General features: G+C 47.8%; 1 protein-coding gene across 1 annotated transcript in view; it reads right to left on the bottom strand.

Moving 5' to 3' along the window:
* Positions 1-22,626, bottom strand: part of LOC144380916 (uncharacterized) — a 64,418-nt gene that overhangs the window by 30,604 nt on the left and 11,188 nt on the right. Inside the window, exon 2 of the mRNA XM_078066343.1 lies at positions 18,745-18,839. Coding sequence (XP_077922469.1) covers positions 18,745-18,839 — 95 coding nt within the window. The remainder of the gene's footprint in view (positions 1-18,744; positions 18,840-22,626) is intronic.

The following is a 22,626-nucleotide window of genomic DNA, read 5'->3' on the forward strand; positions in this document are numbered from 1 at the left end:
GCCCCTGTCAGGGACATTACTGAAAATATCGGCCTGTGATTTGCCTTTTCACTCTTTCAGTGGTAACTTTTGATGAAGGGAAGTTCATGAAAGGTCAGTTTATCTATGTGTTCATCTATGACTAGTGGGTTTTTTTTTTGGATACTATTTAAGAAATCTTTGTTTTAATATTAAGAAATCCAGTGGACACAGAAATAATGACAAAAATCACTAATACTAGAAAAAACACAAGAAATGGAGAAAGCCTGACAGTGAGTGCGGGGAGAAACACTGGCTCTGCTCATGGGGGTGTGCCTGCTTGAGCGTGATGTGCAAAGCCTGGGCTTAGTTCTGGGACGGGATGGAGGTGAGAGGTGAGTCTCTGATCAGTTCAGCGCACACCAGCCGGTGTCCAGTTTGGACGGGGTGCTGTGCCAGGGGCTGAGGATGGCTCTGGGGGGGGGCAGGGAGCCCCTGACTGACTGACTCAAGAGAAGGATCCCCTCTTTTCATGTGTGTTCGACTGGGCTCAGCCCCCCAAACCCTGCGGGCTCCCCCTAACCCAGGCCCTGCTCCTCCTCCTCTGTGCCAGAGCCTGCCCAGACAGAAGGGTTGACACTCATCCAGCTGGCTCAAGAAGGGGAAATTCTCCCCTCCCTGAGTCACCACGGGCAGAAGGAGCTTCACATAACAAGCACGGGGCGACAAATGATCACTATGCTGTATCACTTCCAAAATCCCCTGTGATGCTTTCGAATGAAGTCTGGATCCAAAAACTTTCCCCATGTTTCCCCCAGTTTGAACAGAACAATACCCAGGGAATCACAAGCTGACTTGTAAAATTGACTTCCCCAAAGAAAATAAAACAGATCCCAGACTCAGGGTTCTAATATGTAGTCTGGAGGGATCAAGCCCCCACTTCTTCTGCTGGGGGTGGTAGTAGAAGGCTGGTGGCCCCTGTCCCCTTGCCAAGAGGACCCCAACCCAACAGATGGACACAAGCCTCCTTCTGTCTCCTCCAGCAGAAAGCCAGCTCTAGGGTTCCTGGGGCATCTTTCTCCCCATCCAGCTTAATGGAGATATACTGCACATGGCCTGGGGAGCTCAGAGACATGGCGTACAAGTCCCCAACATCATGAGCTGACGGAAGCACACCTCCTCTCTAGCGCAGGGCAGTGACCACAGCTGGGTGACAGACATTCATTTTTAACATGCTCACATTACTAGCTTTGGGGAAAACCACAAGTGATCTCTAGCAGCGCCCGGGTTCCTTGTTTGAGCCTGTTCCCCACCTTTCCCCACCACCTCTTCTCATTTACCATTTCTCACAGAACTCAGAGGTCTAGGGTAGGGTCAATAAAAGGGTCATTGAAATCCACACATAGTGTGTAAAATTCTGGATGTTTGTCCATCTATTTCCTCTGATTCTGGAAGGGGTGCGTGGCTTCAGTAAGGCTTAGAACCACTGGTCCAGGCCCTCTTTAAATAGAATGCATCAATTTGATAAAGTTAATTTGCATTGATGAGTTATGCATCTTCAGCTAACTGCATTTCTAAAATAACACCTGGGGAAGGAGAATACTTAACTGAAAATACATTTCTAATGGCAAACTTGAGGTACAGTTGAAATCTGAGTGGGGGAGGAGAACATTGAAGCAGGAGGACCTTCTTGCTTCTTTTAAGCCACTACCATTAGTGCATAAAACCAGTTTTTCTCTCTAGATACTTTTCAGAGACTACTGGGGGGCGAATAGGAGTTGGTGACGAGGATGTGTCAAAAGACATAAGTGTTTCTCAGACGGAGCCTAGCCCCTCAGGTCTCAGAAACCCTCAAGGCCACTGAGGCTGCTAAGACCGTGACAAGCAAGAGAAGAATCCCACCCTGACTTAGGGGCCCAGGAACCGTGCTTCCGCCCTCATACCAGATCTCAAGTGGGCAGGGCATGCCTGGAGCATACTCTCCCTCCTGCAAGGACCACGTCCCCAGAAGCCCCATGTCTGCTGCATCCTGCGTCCCCACTCTCCGCTGGTGACAAGTCACAGCTGTCCTTACAAGGAACAATCTGAAGACCCAGCTCTTGTTCCTCTGGTCTCTCACTGAGCTTTCTGACTTAGCTGGGGCCCTGCCCCCACTACAGTCAGGAGGAAGTGATTCTGTAAGGTATCCCAGGGACTCCCAGGGCTGGCTCAGACATCAGACTGTTAAACAAGTGGGAGTTTTTTCAGTGTTTTCAGAAACTTGTTGTTTAAAAAAAATATAGAACCATCCAAACTGTTTACGTAACACTCGGGAAGTCTCAACAGATAGGGCCCTCTGTTTGTAACTGTGGCCAGGACTTAAAAAATCGAGGAGAGGGGCTGTCAAAACCAGAGAGGCTGTCACGTTAAAGTTCTGTGCTTTTGTAACCCAGTTCAATATTTTGTTCTACTTTGCAAAGTCTCTTTTCACGCACTTTCGCCCTTTTCTGGTTTCTTTTTCCTTCATGGTCTGCTGCTGTGCCCCAAACACTCCTGACAGTTTCTGGGAACATTGGAACTGTCACCCCAGAGACCAGAATCTGCCCAGAACTCAGGTTTGTAGGGGTGTAAGAACGACGATGCTGGAATTCATTTAAAAAGCCTGGGAACAGTCTCTTCTCACGGATATTCCATACTTACCGGGGTCAACACAGCTCTCTTTCCCCCCTCCACACACCCGCAGGGTCTGCTGTCTCTGGGTCGTCCTCCTTGGAGGTGGGCATCAGACTACTCGGTTCAACTCTCGGGGGTTCAGCTCGGATCCGTGCCAACTGAATCCATACGGTCCCCAAACCACAAATTCTGATTATGAAGAGGATGCAAAGCTCCTGGGGGGACAATCACAGTATGAAGATTTCTAGAATCACCCGGATGCCTCCATTACTCAGTGCCCACCATCCAACTAGAATCTGCCTCTCGTAGGGAAGCATCCTTTTTTTTTTTTTTTTCTTAATTAGAAAGACTAATCTTCTTTGGATTAAAGAAGTGGTTTGGATCATGGACTTTACTGGTAAAAAAAAGAATTTGATGAGAACTCTGCCTCCACCAAATGTATAATTTGATACCATTTGAGGAGAGAGGGTGGGTCCAACAACCCCTGAAGATAAGCCTGTGAACCCAGAGATAAGAACCTTGGGCTTACAGCGGGCTTCCTAACACTACAAAGCTCTAAGAATTCCTAACCACTGCCAAATCAGCGCCAACAGCCAAGGCCTCAGCCTAGGATCTCCTCGCTGGTACTTGCACTGAGTGCGGTACTGGAGAATGCAGAGGCACGTGGCCCTCACTTTGATAAGAAAACCCTAGGGTGTCCCCTGAGGGGAGAATGGAAGGTCTGGCCACCCCAGCCCCAGCCTCCTGCAGCTGCGGGACAGCGGCCAAAGGACATCTAAAGGGTGGTAGACAGTCTGGGCCAGCATTTCTTCCTCTGTTCTCTCCACCCACCCTCATCCTCACCAAGCTCTGATGTCGGCCCAACTATGCCCGCTCCAGAGACCCGCAGCCATTTCCCACAGGTCCCCTCCCAGAGGAGTTGTTTAAATGGTGGATGTGGGAAAGAAGAAGAGGAAAAAATCTTTCCATCCCTCCCAGCTCCCTCCACTCCACAAACACCCAATCAAAAAATGATTATTCATCTGACCTGGAGATTTCATCCCAGGTCTTATAATGGTTCTTCTTACACCAATAAGGAGAATGAGTGATGAAGAAATGCAAAATCCCAACTCCTAAAAATGTGGTTGAAAGAGGGAAGCCCCCCCAAAAGTTCCCATCTGTTGACCAGAGGCAATAAAATGATGACTTAAAAAATTTGGGGTCTTTCCAAATCATGGAGGAATATATGAACAGAGGAAGATGTGCTCTGGTTTTGAAACTCTGATTTGGTACCAAGCTAGGTGATGCCCAACGACAGTAAACACCCCACCTTCTCACCAAGACCCTCTGCCCACCTTGCCCTGCCCATATGAGGCCCAATAAATTCAACATTTATGGACCACTGACTGTGTGCTTCCAACCCTTCCAGGAGGTGGAGGTCCATAGCCTCGAGGTGCCGTGAGAGGGGCAGGCGAATACCTCAGTCAACATTTGCTGTGGTATGTTTTGAGGTTTGAGGGGACAAGATTCTGAGAAAAGAGTAGCTAAGAATACTCCAAGTCTGGGACGTATTAACCTACAAATAGCACCACAGGTGCAAGGAACAATTAATTCTGCATGGTGGGACCAGGGAAGGTGACCAGAGGGGTGACATTTAAGTTGGGCTTTGAAAACACATTAGGATTTAGACTGGAACGACTGGGGAGGAGTGGCATACCAGGCAGAAAGAACTGGGTGAGCAAAGGTCAGGGTTGGGGCGGGGGTTGGGGGGTTACAGACAGTTGGCCGTGTAGGGTATGGCAGGCAGTCAGGCCGGTGGTGCCAGAGCATGGGGTCTGGGAGCAGGAAAGAAAAGGCAGGCTGTGGCTCGTGACAGGCACGGACAAACGCCACTCAGAGAAGCTGCTGCCCAGAGAGACAGCTTGCAACTTCCGGATCTGCCAAACCATTCAGGTCAAGGCCACCTTTTCTCCTGGGAAACCCCCAGCCAGTGGCAGATGATGGCAGGGGTGCTAGGGCCTACTTCTACCCAGAATGTGATTCCTCTCGTGGGCAATCTTTGCGCTGGAGCTTCCCCCTGGGCTGGCGGAGACATTCTCCACGCTGCATCCCGGTTGGAGGACCTTCCTCCCCGCGTCTCAGGACTTCGACCTCTACTGCAGTCTGCCTGCCTCCCCCTGTCCCCTTCCCTTTATCTTTCACAGGTGGCACCCCCATGAGTCTCCTGCACCCCAAATTCCATCTGGGCATGTGCCTCCCGGAGGACCCAAACTGACTGAGGAGGTCCCTGGATGAATGCTCAGCGTCTGGCCTCTGTCTTGTCGGCAGTGAGGGGCCATCGGGGCTTCTTCAACAGCGGAGGGTCGGAGCAGATCGGAATTTCACAACAGTAATCCAGCAGCAGGGCGAGGAGCCAACCAAAGGGGCGGAAGTAGGGTGGTGAAAGAGCCATTTCAATGGACACTGTGTTTATTGGTACAAGGTTTTGGCGGCCTGTGTCATTTACTATGTAGGTACCCTCTTACTCAACAGTCTCAATTTTAGAAATCCGATAGGAACAGTGGCACAAATGCATAAAAGTATAAGGATGAGGATGTTTATAGCGGCCTCACATACAGTTAGTTACACGACATTGGAAAACTCCATGTTCATCACAAGAGAGGAGAGGAAATAATGGTGCGTCCATGTAGTGAAATAATCCCATGCAGCCTTTGGAACGTAGGCAGTAGGTCTCACTGTCCTATCTGAGAAAGAGGTACACAGTATATTGCTATTTTTAAAAAGCCAGCTGCTGAACAAGTATACAGCATGATGGAATTTTCATGAACAAGACTGTGCACATATGTATCTTTTACATTTGTTTGTATAAATAAGCCTGGAAAGAGATACTTCCAACTGTTGATAGAGGTTACTTCTTGAGGTGGTAGGGATTTCACTTTTTACTCGATGCATTTTTTTTAACTGGAGTAGAGTCCACAAAGAGTATTACATTAGTTTCAGGGATACAACACAGTAATTCAATAACTCTATGTTGTGCTAGGCTCACCACAAGTGTGGCTACCATCTGTCATCATACAAGGCTATGTTTTGTGTTTTTATAAAGTAGCAGTAATAGAGAGTTTCTGGCTTTTATTTTTATTTTGTTTGGGGGCTTTTCCATATTTTCTGATTTTCTAGATGATGCACATGTTTCATTTCTCTTATCAGAAAAAAAATTTTAATTTAAAAAGCTCCACATCTACTTAGAAAAAGATATAAAAATTCTTCATATGGCCTTTCCAGAGAAAAAATAATTTTAAAAAGTGGGATGGTTGGGAAATCTGTCAATGGCCTGGTCTCGGTAAACAAGAATTTGAGATGAGCTGGAATAGAGCTGAACATAGGATGGTGAAGACCGAAGTCCCAGAAGCAGCCCAGAGTGGGAGAAGGCGCAGGAGGGAGTGTGTGTGCTGAGTGTGTTGGCCTTCAGGAGGCTCAGGCCAGGACAGATGGTGGACACGAGAGGTAACACTGGTTCCTGTCCTATAGCTCAGGAGACTACTTGGGGCTAGAAACTCACGACCTACAAGAGATTCAAAACTGACCAACAGCACTCACCAATGGATGAAATGTTAAGTATAAACAGTGAATCATTGAAAAAAAAATCTCTATAAAAACATGGGTGGATATTTATCTGATCTGAATGGAGAAAGACTTCAAATATGAGAGCAATAGCATTTTAAAACTAGAGATTTTAGCATTAAAAAAAACATGCTTTAAAAACAAAACTCATACACAAAATCAAAAGGCAAGCAAAAATGGGGAGAATAATCACTACATTTACAGAGAAAATATCCTTCCTATGTAAAGAATACAGATCAGTAATGAAAAAAACATGCTCCAGAAGAAAAACAGAGCATTTTGTATTAGTTAGAATTTAGTTCAGTTATATATAACAGACAACACTGGCTTAAACAAGATGGAAGTGTATTTCTCTCTCACATTAACAAAAACAAAAAAGAAAGAAAGAAAAGAAAAGAAATCCAGAGGTGTCAGTCTAGGGCTGGTATGGTGGCTCCAGGAGTCATTAGGGACATACGCTTCTTCTAGCTCATTCTGCCCCATCCCTAGGGCACAGTTCTCACAGTCCACGTTGGTTGCTTGAGCTCTAGTCATTGTGCCCTCATTTAAGAAAGTGGGCTGGAGAAAGGGAGAATGAATAGAAGGGTACCCCTCTCCTTTTCAGGCGACTTCTTGGAAGTCCCAGATGATATTTTCACTTACATCTCACTGGCCAGAACTCAGTAACATGGCCATACCTGGCCGCAAGGAAGCCTGGGACACATCATCTTTTAGTTGGCTGGCAAAGGGCTCAGCTAAAAACTCGGTTTGTTACTACGAAAGAAGGGGAGAATGTATATTGGAAAGCAACTAGCAAGTTCTAGCATACATGTGAACAGAATTACCAAAATAAATACAAATGTAAAAGATTTTTAAAGGGTCGACCTTACTAATAATCAAATAAACGTAAAGCAGCCCTCTTATGGTTTCGTCCAGCTATGATCTTGAAGGACTGGCTAGACAAGCCATCGACGGGGACAGCCAGGACGTGATGTCCTCATAACAACCCCCATATAGCTGCCCGTGGACAGAGACCCAGGGTAAAGGCCCTGCCACCTACTGAATGGCTCCTGGCCCTTCTCCCCAGAGTCTCCCTCCAACCCGAGTGATGTCAGACTCTGTAAATGCTAGGAAGTGGAGAAAATTCTTCACCCAGGGATTCTCTAACTAAACTATGGCTACAATTAAATTTTAGGTGTTTTTGAAAGTTCCTTAAAAAGTAATATCCTCACGCAAACTGAATCAGCAGTTTCAGAACTAAAAAGAACCTCTGCCCTATCCTTGGGGTGTTACAAACTAAGCATGAAAACTGACCACTAAAATTAAAACCAGTGTCAGGGAGAATTAGGCAACCCCAAGTTCACTCTTTCGGCAAATTCGGAACTTTACTTCCGGCTCCAGAGCCTCGTAAATGTCAATGCCGCCATCCCTCAGAACACACAGAAGACGAGGCCAGGGTGGAGTCTGAAGGCTTAAGTTCTTAGGCCTATTTTTAATCGTTACTAGGCCTTTCTCGATTGCAGATGGTCACCAGGTCCTTCTCATTATTTACTAGAAAGCCTGCCTTTAGCACCCACTTTGAATTTTTGTTCTTTTTAAATGGTTGTGGATCAGGAAAAAAAATAAAAGAGCAAACAGATATTTAGTGGAGTCTGGGGAGATGGTCTCTAGTGCCTGGGAAGCAATGGGGATGTAATGACTAAACAGACACATGCTTAGTCACATCAGGAACATAGTTTCAGGAACACCTGGATTTGAGTCTTAGTTCTACCCTTTACCCTGTATGCCCTTGGACAAATTATTAAACTTCTCTGAGCCTCACGTTCCTTGTCTTACAATGGGGTGAATACAGCACTTACCTCATAAAGCCTATCCTACTGTCAGGATCCTATAGGAAACAGAGGGCCTACTCACACTGGAAGGGTTTAAGGAAACCAACAAGGGATAGAGGGGCACTTTAGGGTTAGCAACAGTGGGGAGCTGTTACTACCTCCAGCCTGAGGGGGTGAAGGGAGGGAAGCGGTAATGGAGCCCAGAGGAGGCAGCCATCAGGATGCGTGCCAGGCAGGAGCTGTGGGCTCCCGTGGAGGATGTAGTTGGACTGTAATGGCCTGATGTGGACCCAGGGGAATAAATTCTTGACCTAATTTTCCTGTATCCACTGATTTTCTGCCAGTGGTCCCCATCAGTCAAAGCCCAAAGCCAGAGACAAGGTACACTGTGATGCACTGCAGACAGGGCAGCTTCCCAGGGCACAGAGCAGGGGGGAGAGAGAGGAGAGCAGATCTGATGCGGCAAATGGAAGAGGTTTGGGGAACATTAAATGAAACAGAGAATGTGATGAGCTTAGCACAGTGCTTGAGCATAGTAAGTCCACAAATCCTCAATAAATACTGATTAATTTTGGACTTTGGTCTCTCTCTCCCTCTCATTCTCTTTCTGGCTGCCTTTTTTTACTTACTGCTTACTTCCTGGTTTTCAACAGGTTGAGATGAGTTCCCAAGAATCAAGTGTGGTTATCTATGTTGGAGGGTTTTGAGGGAGTAATGAGTGTATAAAAAAGATTCCCAGGGGCTCTGGGGGCTAGAAATGAGAGAAAGAAACAAAAGCAGGGGAGAAGGGGGGAAAGGAGGGGAGAAAGCCTAATGTTCCCTATCAGGCTAGAATAAACACAGCATTATCTACTTTATGATCATATTTGCATTTATTGGGATACGATAACAGTCTTTGCAATTTTACAGCCTAATGAGACTCGCCAGAAAGCCTAATAAGACTCGCAAAGGCCTTCCTGCCCTAAACTCAAAACTTCATTCCTACTTTTAGATGAACAGATTTTCTCTCAGTGCTCCCTTCCCTCCAAAGGCCCCAGCAGTCCAATGTGTTCACCTGGATGTGCACATATTTGCCTGCTCCCATCTGGGTGGCTGCTTCAGGTGACTCCTCTGTTCTGATTTGGTGAATGGCTACAGAGGGAGCTGGTCCTCCCATGGGATGGCTTCTGGAGGGAAGGGAGGCCCGGAGAGTGGTCTGAGCTCGTGAACCTCAGCCGCCCTTTCCTCAAGCCTTTGCCCGCTGCCGCTCACTTGGCCCCCTCGGAACCTGTCTTCACTTCACAAGCCGCTCTCAAATGTGTGGTAGAGGCTCCGGGGCATTCTCCTCATATCTGCTTACCCTCCCCTCTGGGCCTTCAAACAGGTTACTCCCTCTGCCTGGAGTGGACGAGCTCTCTCTGCCTGGCTAACCTCAGATCCCAGGACCCCTCAGGGAGGGGTCACCTCCTCCAGGGAGGCTCACATGTGGTGTCTTCTTCCCTCCAGGCCCACAGGGATTGGGAAGCCCCTTCGAACAGGTCACCCCCTCTGCCTGGAGCAGACGAGCTCTCTCTGCCTGGCTATCCTCATCCCCCAGGACCCCTCAGGGAGGGGTCACCTCCTCCAGGGAGCCTCACATGCGGTGTCTTCTTCCCTCCAGGCCCACAGGGATTGGGAAGCCCCTCCTTGGTTCTCTCACCTACAGCTCCTCCCCACTCTCTTGGGACGCTGACATGTCCATCTTGCTCTCACCACGTCTAGGAGATCGCCTGGCACGCAGGGACACTGCCCGATGCGTAGGGCAAGAATTCAGAAAATAAGAAATGTTACAAGTCCCAGAGCATCGAGTCAACTCAGCTATGTATTCTAGAACATCCTTGTCTCCTGCTGTCACCCTGGCTCTCCTGCCCCAACAGCAATCAGGACAGGTAACCTTATGACTGCTCACCTCCTCTGTCCTCTCTCTCTTCTTTTTCAGGTATTCTCTAAAATGCCACAACCACCCTATCTGAAGTAGCCACTTGGTCACTTGATTACACATTAGTGCATTTTAATTTGCTACACACCACTTATTGCCACCGTGAACATTTTATTTATGTGTTTAATTATTTCCAGTCTTCACCACTAGACTGTCAGCTCCATTTGAGCGGGGATGGCTGTTCATGGTTTTATGCCCAGCATCTAGCACAGTGGATCCCACACAGCCAAGTGTTCATTAAATGTTTGTTAAATGAATGCGAGCTACAGTTACTGTATTCTGATTTAATTTGCTGTACGCCCTCTATCCCTGCTGTTGGATTAGACGCTCCAGAGAAACTCAGGGGCCTCCCTCGTGGCACTGGAAGGTGGGAGGGGGACCTCAGGTCCCTTCCTAGGCCCACGCGGGGTATGCTGTCTGCCTCCAGCTTCCTCGTGGCCAGATGCTGAGGAATCTCAGCCCAGCGTCGGCAGGTCCCAGGTGCTGGAAACGCTCCTCCAGGGGCCCACTACGCAGACGGACAGAGGACTGCGTCCACGGCTCCGCAGCTGGCCCGGCACCCAGCAGGAAGCAGGCACCGCGGCTGCTGACAGACGTCTTCCTTCCCCCCTAGAGGCGCGGGAGAATGCACAGAGCTGCCGGGCTGGGTGCAGAAACCGGCCCCGCGGCGCGCGCTTGGGCTCTGCTCTCCCGGGCTCTGCGGTGGAGCAGGGCGAGCCGGCAGAAGCTGTAGCCTTGCCCCTGCCCCTCCCATTCCTGCAGGAACGGCTCTGCCAGCTCAGCGGAGGGCCAGGCCGGAGTCTCTCACCTGCCCCCGGCCCTTCCTTGAAGCCCTCGGGTTTACTGGAAATCATAAACTGTTAGAGACAGCCTTTATCACACCCTCAACAGTGCACTCTTAATATTTAACGCCAGAGGCTGAACAACCAGGGACGCTGGCCTCCTGGTTACTCCCAGTGACTGATATTTGCACCTGGTAATTGAGGTCAGATTTGCTTCTCTTAAGTCACATGATTTGCCTCAAGGCAGGAAGGTGTCTGAGCCACTTGTTGCAAAGGGACCTGGAGGTGATTACAGAAGCTGCAAAGGCTGTGCTTCTCAGGGAGCCAGACCTGGGAGTATGGAGCTGGACTGGCAGCTGGTAAACGACCCACTTAGGGCCTAAACCCCAACGTTTCACAGAGAGCAAACTTCGGACACCTTCTTCCCTCTAAGGCACCTGCTGAATGAGCCACTTTGACTCTTCTCTGGAAGTGGGTGGGGCATTAATTAATTAATTAACTAAAAAACTAATTAGGCATGTTGAAGAGGCCACCTGGAACATTCTGGTCACTTCAGGGTCTCCATATCACAGTACAGGCCCCACCCTACCCAGACACCTAATCTTGCTCCAGGCTTTTCTTGACCTCAGGTATTTATCTCCTGGTTGTCATGGAAGCTGCTCAGATAAACAACAACTCAGCCAACCTGGCCCCTCGGTCAGCCGCGGATCCTTCTGAGAGCAGTGGAGCTCCCTGGTGGCCACCGGCGGCCCGGCCCGCTGGGCTGGCGGCAGCTCCAGACCAACTCACACGTGAGGCTCTTTCACACGGTTTCCTGAGGCGCACAGTGGGTGCTCAATAAATGCTCATTGTATGAAGGCACCTCCAGGGGCTATGTTTGTTCTCAGGCCTCAAGGTCCCTCAACCGCTGCTCAGTGGCCGCTGTGGTTGGAGCAGATCCACCCTTACCCAACACCCCAGTCACCCCAGGGACTGCAGGCCAGCCCGGCTACAGCCACTCAGCTCCTCCAGCGATCCAGGTGGCCCCCGGGCCACTTCTCTGCACCCAGAGCCGAGCAGACACAGACCCGTGAGGAAGGAGTCTGCCGCGGCCTGGCAGCCGAGCTGGGGGGCAGGCGGGGAGGCTGTCTGGCTACATTGGCCCTGGATGCCACATCCCACAGTCACAGTGGCAGAAGGCCCACCGTCCACATGCACTGGAACGTCAACTTCGCTGTCTGCCTGTCCACCCCAGGCGCTGGGCACACTGTCCAAGTGAGGTCCTACCGACTCTTGAGGATGGACGGATGGCCTGAAAGGGACACTGCCAAGGGAATGAGGAAGAAGCCACTGGCCCTAAAGACCCCGAAACGGCTACCAAAGGAGGATCTGCGGCGTCCCCAGAGAAGTTTCTAAGGTAGGGCAGATGTCCAGAGAGGGGGCACACAGCTCAGCCCAGAGAGGGGCTGGGGAACAGGCCAGAGCACCTGAGCTCCCCTGTTTAGGGAGGTGAGGCGGGGTCCCTGTGTGGGCTCTGGGATCGGCCTGTGAAGCTGGGGTCTGCTGCCTGAAAACAGTGCAGCCTTGCCCGTCATTTAACCTCTGTTTCTTCATTTGCTTGTTACATGAGTTAAAGAAGATCATATCAGTAAAACTTTATTAGAGTAAACCCTCAATACGTTTTAACTATATAACTACTTTTTCCCTTTCAAAAACTCCAAACTAAACAGAAAAGAAACGGCGAACGATGACATGGCATTACACATCAGCAGAAAGTGAATGACCCGCAGGATAACAGAAACGGCTGCAAATAACCATCGAGCACAGAGAGGTTTGAGCACCTCGGCTCACTTGAGGCGCCCAAGACATGGCAGAGGCGCAGGCTCCAGGAGGCTGGGCCACACGTGAAAGCTGTTTCCACCTGCATACCAGTGGGGCCCAGTGATGGGTTTAGTAATAATGACAAGAATGAGAGCCCCCACAGGCCAAGCATGTGCATAGGTTACTTTATTTATTTCATACCACATTCGTGTGAGGTAGGTATTCTCATTCCCATTTTACAAATGTAGAAACTGAGAGCCGAAGAGGCTGCATAACTTTCCAAGCATGCCCCACCCGCCCACCCACCCCCACACACAGAGAAGCAGAGCTGGGATTCAAATCCACGCCTGACTGCCTGTGGACTTCTCCACTGTGCTAGACCGCCTGAAGCGAAATTTGGAGGGCTATCCATTTCCTGGGAAAACCCATCTGGGCAGTCCTTAACTCTCCTTCACCAGGAGCAGGGGCCACCACTGTGTACCTAAGACCACTGGGAACAGTCCTCTGGTGACAGGGGGACTGGGGCAGCTGCAAGGGGCATCTGCCACCCCTGCCCCATACGGCAAAAGTCAGGTTTCTTTTTCCAAAGGGTTTTAAAGAGACTCCACCCTTACCCAGTTCCTAGGCCTAAGCCTAAGTAAGAGTCCTCCCACAGTAGTAAGGGCCCAGCTCTGCTCAGGGATAGAGAATTCTAGAGTACCAACCTGCTACCTGCATGCCTGTCCCAGTGCCCACTCCAGGCCAGGTTGGGTCTCTGTGAAGCCTCAGGGGGATCCCGTAGGATCTGGCCACACCAGGCAAGGGAGAAACAGGGGAGCACTGGAAGCCCACTGCCTTCAAGGCCCCTTTGCTTCTCAGAAAACAAAGAGGGAGGCTCCCTGTCCGCTAGTCCCACAGGTGCCCCTCCCTGAGGGGCTCCTAATACCCAGGATCAAGAGTGCTGTGTGCTGAGGAAGCCCTGTCCTGCAATCCCCTACAAAAGCCAGAACCAGCTACCAGACGATTAGGCTCAGACAGAACTGTCCATGTGTACTAACATTTTCTCCTGAGACCAAACGAATCCCAGGGAGAGAGAGAGCACTAGCCAGGGACACCATGAGCCCTGGCGCCTATTTCCAGCTTTGCCTCTAACTCTCCACATGACCTTAAGCAAGTCACTTAACTTCCCTGGTCTAAGGCTTTCCTTCCTGTTAAATGGGAATAATTACATATAATCATCATTGTAACCACCATTCACTGAGGTTTTACTCTGAGCTGGGCCCTGTGCTAGAAACATTGTCACATTTATCCTCAGAGTGCCCTTGGAAGTAGGTACAGTTTTCATACCCACTTTCAGACAAGGAAACTGGGGAGGAACAGGGAAGTTAGGGAACATGCCTGCAGTCCATGGTTAGTAAAGGCGGACCTGGGTCTCAGTACCATGTCCACCATGACATACAGAGTTACTTTATAAAGATCAAGGACAGAAGTAAAAGTGTTTTGAAAACAAATAAAAAGGCGCGGGGTAGGACGGGGGTTGCATAATACAAATATAAATCACAAACACCTGGACATGATTTAAGGGATATTCCTAATCCCTTTAAGAATGTTCTGTGGAGGGTCTCCTGGGTGGCTCAGTCGTTAAGCATCTGCCTTCAGCTCAGGTCATGATCCCAGGGTCCTGGGATCAAGCCCGGCCGTCGGTCTCCCTGCTCGGCGGGAAGCCTGCTTCTCCCTCTCCCACTCCCCCTGCTTGGGTTCCCTCTCTCACTGTTTCTCTATCTGTCAGATAAATAAATAAAATCTTTAAAAAAAAAAAAAAGAATGTTCTGTGGAATCTGTCCATAGAATCAGAGACCGCCAAGAAGGGAGAGACCCTCAACAAGTCGTTTTCTTTCCTTCCTCCCTCCCTTTGGACCGGAATGCTATGCCTATCCAAAGTCTACAGGTGAGACCAGAAGGGTCAAGCAAGGGGGCTCCAGGGCCTTGGGTTGTCCTGTTCATTGCCATGAGCTCAGCCAGTACATTTCAGGTGCTTAACTATTTGCTGAATACTCTCTGGAGGCGCGAGCGAAGGAACAGCTGGGAAACTTCAGGACAAACAGAGAGCACTGGAGCATCAGGGCCTTGAGAAAGGCAACGTGCACGGGGCTGCGGCTGTGCCCTCAGCCTGCCCGGACCGCCTCAGCCCTGCGGCTCCCACTGGGGAGGAGAGACTTGCCCCGGGACCTACAGCTCCCAAACACGCCCCGCAGGTCTCTGCAGCTCTGGGAACTGCCTGGACTGTTGCTGCACCCAGGGGGGAGGCCTGGCAGGGTGCCTGCCCCCCTGCTTTCCCAGGGCTTCGGAGAGGCTGGGAAGTGACTTACTCAAAGTCCCCCTTCTGCCCCGAACCGGTTTCGCCCAGGGAGGCCCGCTGACAAACAGATGCATCACTACGGACTCACAGGGCCACGCAGGGTGGAGCTGGCTGAAGCCCTGGCGATCCCCAGACTCAGGCCAGGGCACACCTATATGTACTCTGGGGTCGGCGGGATCCAACCTCCACCGGCCACGGGGTCTTGGAGAATTATTTGAAAAGAAAATATTTGAAAAGCACTGGTTTTCTCAGGTGTAAAATGGAAATAACAGTCTCTGCTTTAAACAGTAAGCTTGTGTTCCTGTTCAAAAGTCTTTACTTCCTATTCTTTTTTTTTTTTTTTAAAGATTTTATTTTTTAAGTCATCTCTACACCCAATGTGGGACTCAAACTCACAGCCCTGAGATGAAGAGTTGCAAGCTCTACCAACTGGGCCGGCCAGGTGCCCCTTTACTTCCTAATCTTTATGGTATTAAAGCCAAAGCACTTGGCTTGATAATCAAATCCAACCACCACACAAATCCTGTCAACCCAACCTACCTAATCATGACCCCCCTGGACTCCTCCTGATGCTCCTGTTCCCTTCATGCCTGTGTGCCTGCAACTGCCACCCACCTTCTCTCTCCCATTTACTAAGGCTCTGGGGCCACCTCACAAAGCCTTCCCTGGCTTGGGCTTTCCTGGGCACTCACAACTGGGCACTTGGTGGCATCGAGATTGCACATAAACAGAAGTTTTGATTCTCAAATCAGAAGGGTGCCTGTTTCTTCTCTTATGATGTGTCTCCCATCAGGCATTAAATAATACATAAAAATTCCTGCTGACTCACCTAAAGTCAGAATTCAGTTAAAACGCCCCACCCCCATACTCCCTCATGTCCCAAGGGAAGGAAAATAAAGATAAAGAAGTAAGTTAAATTGGAGGCAAACTCGAATCACTCCTATTTCTGCATGCTTGGTCAGTGTGAAAAGAAAAATAAAAGGTCTCTAAGTCCAACCCAGACGTAAGAAGGGGAGGGACTCCCTAAAAAAATGCATAGAATAAATCACAAGGACTAGCCTCACTTCAAGATTTCAGGAAGGAAAACACAGTTAAACTGAAAACTGTTAAGTGGTATTAAAAACACACACATAGACACACACAACAACAAACAGCCCGGAAATGTTTTTAGTACTGCATCTATCAGAGTCCCTTAAGGGCTTGATTTGTCCTTCAACATAATCTTCCTAACACCTGCTTTTACTAAAAACCAACAGCCCAACACCAGAGCTCTGTGAGTCAGAAGCAGAGTGAAACTAGACCCACAGGTACTCAGCCGTGAAGCACGTCACCCAGATAACAAGCAAGAGCCACACCAAGTTTGACCCGTCAGTGCCCCGTGGCCATGAGGCGGATGGGTGGCCCACGACACCCCACATTCTCCTCCCCCCTTGTTCCTCTCTCTGGCCCCTGCCTCCACCTCAACCTCCCAGCTGCCAAATGCACCCGGAAAAAAAGTCCTCGTGCCACCTCCCACCCAAATGAATTCCACGTTATTTCAAGTGAGACCTCGGGACCAACACATATTTCTTTCCTGTTCTTTTTTTTTTTTTTAAACAAAGAATAGCAAAACATAGAACTTAGAAAACTCAAGTGAGAAGAATTAGATCTAAATACCTTTTGGTTTTAACCTTGTCTCATATAGTTAATCTCTTTGAGTGCAAATCTACGTCTACACAAAGCAACTGTCCCTTTAAATCTCAAACAACATCAGCGTGGTTCTATTCCTCTCTCAAATGCTTAGAAACTGGACTTGCTCATTACATCTTACAGAGTCACAAAACACAATCACGGCCCGCACAGAAACCTGCACTCCAAAATATTCACGGCATTGTTCACAATAGCCCAAACTGGAAACAACCCCAAACGTCCACCAAATGATGAATGAATAAACAAAAGTGGTATAACCATACAGTGGAATATTATTTCGCAAAGAAAAGGAATGGAGGGGCGCCTGGGTGGCTCAGTCATTAAGCGTCTGCCTTCGGCTCAGGTCCTGATCCCAGGGTCCTGGGATCGAGCCCCACATCGGGCTCCCTGCTCAGCGGGAAGTCTGCTTCTCCCTCTCCCACTCCCCCTGCTTGTGTTCCCTCTCTCGCTGTGTCTCTCTCTGTCAAATAAATAAAATCTTTAAAAAAAAAAAAAAAAAAGAAAAGGAATGGAGTACTGACATGTGCTGTGATATGGACGAACCTTGAAAACATCATGCAAAGTGGAAAAAGCCAGACACAGAAGACCACAGGTGGTGTGGCGCTATCTCCATAACGCCCAGTATAGGAAATCTACAGTAGATGAGCCATTGTGGGGTGTTGGGGGAAACAGGCAGAGTAGAAGAGGTGGGTGACCATCCAGGGGTGCAGAGTTTCTTTTGGGGTAAGGAAAATGTTCTAAAACTAACTCTGGTGATGGACATGCAACTCTGTGAATATAGCAAAAGCCATTCAATCATTCATTTTAAATGGACAAACTGTATGGTATGAGAATTACAGCCCAATAAAGCTGTTATTTAAAAAAAAGGACAAGGAAAAAATATCTCATAGTCACAAGTTAGTGACTGTTGCTTGTGCAAGTGACTGTTGTGTAAATCTATCAGTCTGAAACATCCACAGTGAATGTGTCCCAGGCTATTTGTCCTGAGTGGCTGGAAATGGAGGGCCCCAAAGTAGCGCTCAGGAAGGCACCCCCTGGGGACAAAAGACAACTTTTCTTTCACTAACCACAGTTTTAACTGTAGCATTTTAAAATGTTTGGATATCGGCAGGCACTTAAGAGCACCCTGGTTTATAAAATAGCTGATTGTGACAACACTTAAGATTTAGGTTGCACCAGTCATCAGAGCTAAGCTGAGACAGAGTCCTGCTTGGGGCGCTCAGGGATGTCAGTGTGTGGAGCCTCAGATGGGTCGCCCAACCTCCTGGGCACAGAAGACCCTTCACACTTTGCCACTTTTCAAACTCCACCAATTTATGGAGATTACAGGTCCTCCAGATGAACCACAAAACTACCTTGCATCAAGTGGTACACAGAATAATGCACATAAGGATTTGCATAGGGCAAAGAGCAACAAAGGCGAATTTTACTAGTGAGCCAACAATTCAGGTTAAAAGAAATCAGAAAGAAAAATAGGATTATGTGAAGTTAAGAGGGTAAATTTAGAGGGGGAGGTTATTTAGGGATTATAATTTTGTTTTCCATTAGTTTTACTTTGTTCCTTTTTCAGGTCTACAAGAACAAATATGATTCATCTTCTACCCAAAGGTGGCCAGCCTCATTTTCTGATAAGAGGCAAGAGTTCCAGAGACCTTGGGCTGCCACCCTGCCTTGCTGCATCTGAGCTCTGTACATAATGTAACCTCTGAGCTTTGGTTCCACATTTGTTACAAAGGAGTAATATCCCCTATTTGGCCATGTTTTTGTGGGGACTGAATGAGGTGGAAACTGCACAGTACAGCATCCAACCCACAGAGGCTCGGGGCAAAGCTGGAATAGGGAAGGATAAAAGAGAGGGTTCATCAAGCTCCTACAAATAAAGTTAGTGACACTGAAGGAAGATGTCACAGAGTCCATGTCAGGCAGGGCCCTAAAGGGGTTGCAAGGAAGGACAAAACATCGTCGAAGGAAGCAGGTGCTGAAAATCAGGGAGGGTCTTTCCTAGACTTCTCATTACAATGCCAAGAAGTGGTGCATTGCCCTTAGCTTCACCGACAGAAAGTACGCTTCTTCCCAAATATGCGACTTAGAATTATTGTCTGTTGAGGGCAAATGGGATCGAAATAGAATGTAAACAATCCTTCCACAAATGCTCACATTGCAGACTGCAGCTGGGAGTCCATTTTCTTGTTCTCTGCGGTCCAGCCTGGGGACTGCTTTGCCGGGTAGAGAAGTCCAGGGCGTGCTGCCACCTGCAGGCAAAATGAGAAAAAGCACAAAGTGACGGACAGGATCACCCACCTTAAGCGCCAGGCAACTGGAACAGCTGGGTCCATCCAGGTGCAACAGCCAGGAGAACCCGCTCAGTTCTGTGTTTGTGATTCCACGACAGGGTTGCGACAGACATAGTCAGTAAAAATTCTAGACTATCAAGGACTTGAGCATCTCTTAACAGCAACAACCGGCAAACTCACACAGGGCTCACCGTGGGCCGGACACTGCTCTAAATGATTCACACTTATTAACTCATTTAATCTTCACCAAAAAATTGAACATTTTAAAGGTCTCTGCTGATTTGCCTGATTATTTGAGTTAGGATGAATAATTAAAATGAAGAACTTGATAATAGCCAATTTCAAAGACGGGTCAGACATGAAAACTCTGTGAGAGGTTCTGAGCATCCTGCATGTCGTGCAGCCTCCCTTTTTCAAGTCCCTGTTATGGACCAGACACTGCTCTGGGAGCTGGCACGCACCCAAAAGATGAAGTCCCTCCTCTTGTGGGCTTCTGTTCTGGTGGAGGGAGGTGACAAGAGAAGAGGCAATAAATGCTGGGCTGAAGCAGCAACAGTGTAAAGGGGACAGAGGGTGATGACCATGCTGTTAATATTCATTCACTTATTCATTTATCCTCATGTACTTACTAACCATCTACCACAAGCCAGACACTGTGCTGGGATGCAACAGTGGGCAAAAACCAGACATGGTCCCGGCCTGTACGGGGTACTTACTCACATAGGAGAAGCACATATGAAATCAAATGATCACTTTAATAAATGCCAAGGTATAACAACCCAGGGAAGTGTGAGAGCAGAATGACACAGGAGGTCAGTCACTATGAGAGCAGCCTAGGGAGGCCTGACCTTGTCTGGAGCCTCACCAAGGCCTGGAATGGAGTGTGGGGAGGAGAAACATCCTTGGTAAGAAGCACACCATGCACAAAGGCTGGATCATGGACAGCAGGCCAGAGGTCGAGGAGAGAGAGACGAGGTAAGGGGAGGTGGAGAAGGGGTGTGAGCAGCCGTTGCACAGCTCCCCCAGGCCCGAGAGGCCCTCATCCTCTGAGGCCTGGAGCACCACATGAGAATTTTAGGCAGAAGAATAATGTGGTTGGATGTGTGTGTTTCTAAAAGACTACACTGTGTGGTAGGCTGAATAATGGCCCTGCCAAAGATGTTGATGTCTGGATCCCTGGAAGTTGTATGTTCTCTAACATGGCGAAAGGCATGTTGCAGAATGTAATTAAATTATGGATCTTGAGATGCGAAGATAATCCTGGAGTCTCCAGGTGGGCTCAATGTAATCACAAGTGTCCTTAGAAGAGGGAGGCAGAGGAGACCTGACTACAGAAGAGGAGCAGCAGAGCAGGCAGGCGTGAGAAAGACTTGCTGGTTTTATTTTTTTTTTTTTTTAATTTTATTTATTTATTTGAGACAGAGAGAATGAGCGAGAGAGAGCACGTGAGAGGGGGGAGGGTCAGAGGGAGAAGCAGACTCCCTGCCGAGCAGGGAGCCCGATGCGGGACTCGATCCTGGGACTCCAGGATCATGACCTGAGCCGAAGGCAGTCGCTTAACCGACTGAGCCACCCAGGCGCCCAAGACTTGCTGGTTTTAAAGATGGAGGAAGGGGCCATGAGCCAAGGACTGCAGGAAGCCTCAAGCAGCTGGAAGAGGCAATGAAATGAGTTTCCTCCAGAGCCTCCAGTAGGAACACAGCCCTGTTAAAACTTTGATTTTAGGACTCTGACCTTCAGAGCTGTAAAATAATAATTTTTAAAAAATATTTTATTTATTTATTTGACAGAGAGAAAGAGTGCGTGAGCATAAGTGGGGGAGGAGGGGAAGAGGGAGAGGGAGAAGCAGACTCCCTGCTGAGCAGGGAGCCCAACGTCGGGGTCGATCCCAGGACCCTGGGATCATGACCTGAGCCGAAGGCAGACGCTTAACCGACTGAGCCACCCAGGCGCCCCTGTAAGATAATAAATTTGTATTGTTTCAAGCCGCTAGGTTTGTGGTAATTTGTTACAGCAGCAATAGGAGACTAACACACATTGGCGTCTGTGAAAAAAATAGGCAAGAGGTAAGGGGAGGTAGTTACCAGTCAAAGGTCACTGTGTTATCCAGGCAAGAGATGTGACAGCCTGAATCACAGCAATGGTGGCAGGGGGGTGGAGAGGAGTTGAAGGACCCCGGGTCGGGTGGGGGGGGGGGTGGGCAGTTGCCTAGTCAAAGGTCTTGCTACAACCTGGCAGATGTTACTGGAATGCCACAACAGGCTTCTGTTAGGCTCAGGACCTGGCTAACTGGCCCTGGGCAGAGCCCAGCACCCTTGTAAAAGAAGGAAGCTTGCACCAGGGCTGTAAGACCTCTCTCCGAGAGAGACAGCATTTAGTCACTCAACAGGGACCTGCCAACTCCATTCCCACAATGGAATCCAGGGGTTTCCAGGAACCAGCTCTAAGAAGTAACATCCTAGGAATTTCTGGAAGGCAAAAGGTAGCAAATTGTTTCTGCCAAGCATTAGGCCTTCCAGTGAACATTTTTTTTCTTCCCAACAGAGATTTTGTCATCCTGGAAAGAAGGCATCCAAATTTAAATATATGCACCTCCAACCCAGGTGATGAAGAACCATGATTATATCTCACATATAGAAATTTCATGGCCAAAATGGTGCAGGAAATATATATATGTATTTCTAATTTAAATATGTAAAGTATTTATTATATGTTGGGAGTATATACTTTATATATTGAAATTAGAAAAATGTAAATATTTGTATATATAGATATAAATAAAGCAAATGGAGTAAAATGTTAATAGGTGAATCTGGGTAAAGATTCTTTTTACTACTTTTACTTTTTAACTATTCTTTTTACTATTGGATGTTCTTTTTATTATTTTTATTTTTGCCACTTTTCTGTAAGTTTGAAATTATTTCCAAATAAAAATTTAAGAAGCAAAAAAAAAAAAAAAAAATTATGGCCAGTAGAATAATGCGGAAATTACAGGAAAAGAATAAATGAGAAACTAGGAGATGCCCTTTCATCAGCTACTCTACTCCTATTTAATGATCCAAACCCACTGAAAAAAGAGGGTTCCTGATGTGAGCCTGCCTAATAGAACTGTTGAGAAGAAAAGGCAACAAAAATGATTTCAAACAGTTTTGTATATACTCCTCTGTTTTACTCCAAAAGTATAAATATACACCCACCAAGACCAAGTATCTTGGAGTATACTGAGAGGTGACAAGGAAGTCTTGAGGGCATTATTCCCCTTTGCTTCTGCAGCAGGCTATGGGGACCTAACTGGATTCCAGGAGCATGTAAGGACTCAAGAGCGCCTACAGATGGCGAAATGCCAAGCAGTCCTGTTAGAGTTGGAACAGCTTAATTAAAAAATAGATATATGTAAAAAAAAAAATACAGATATATGTATACATTGTTTTTCTGGTAACAAAGTGATAGATGTTTATTAAAGGAAAACACAAAAGTCTGTAGTCCAACCATCCAGACATAGCTTATTTGGAATTATTTTTTTCTACTCCTTTTTCCAATAATTTTAGTGTGTGTGTATATATATACACACACATATATATAAAACAAATATATACATAATTTTATATATAACAAATATATATATAGTTTCTTTTTAACAATAATGGGATACTGTATATATTTTTCTTTTACAACCAGTTTTGTTTTACCTAACAGTATATAATTTTCCCATGTCATTAAATATACTTTTTTAATAGCTGGCAGT

Source organism: Halichoerus grypus, chromosome 2 (assembly GCF_964656455.1).
Source record: "Halichoerus grypus chromosome 2, mHalGry1.hap1.1, whole genome shotgun sequence".
NCBI classification, from domain to species: Eukaryota; Metazoa; Chordata; class Mammalia; order Carnivora; family Phocidae; genus Halichoerus; species Halichoerus grypus.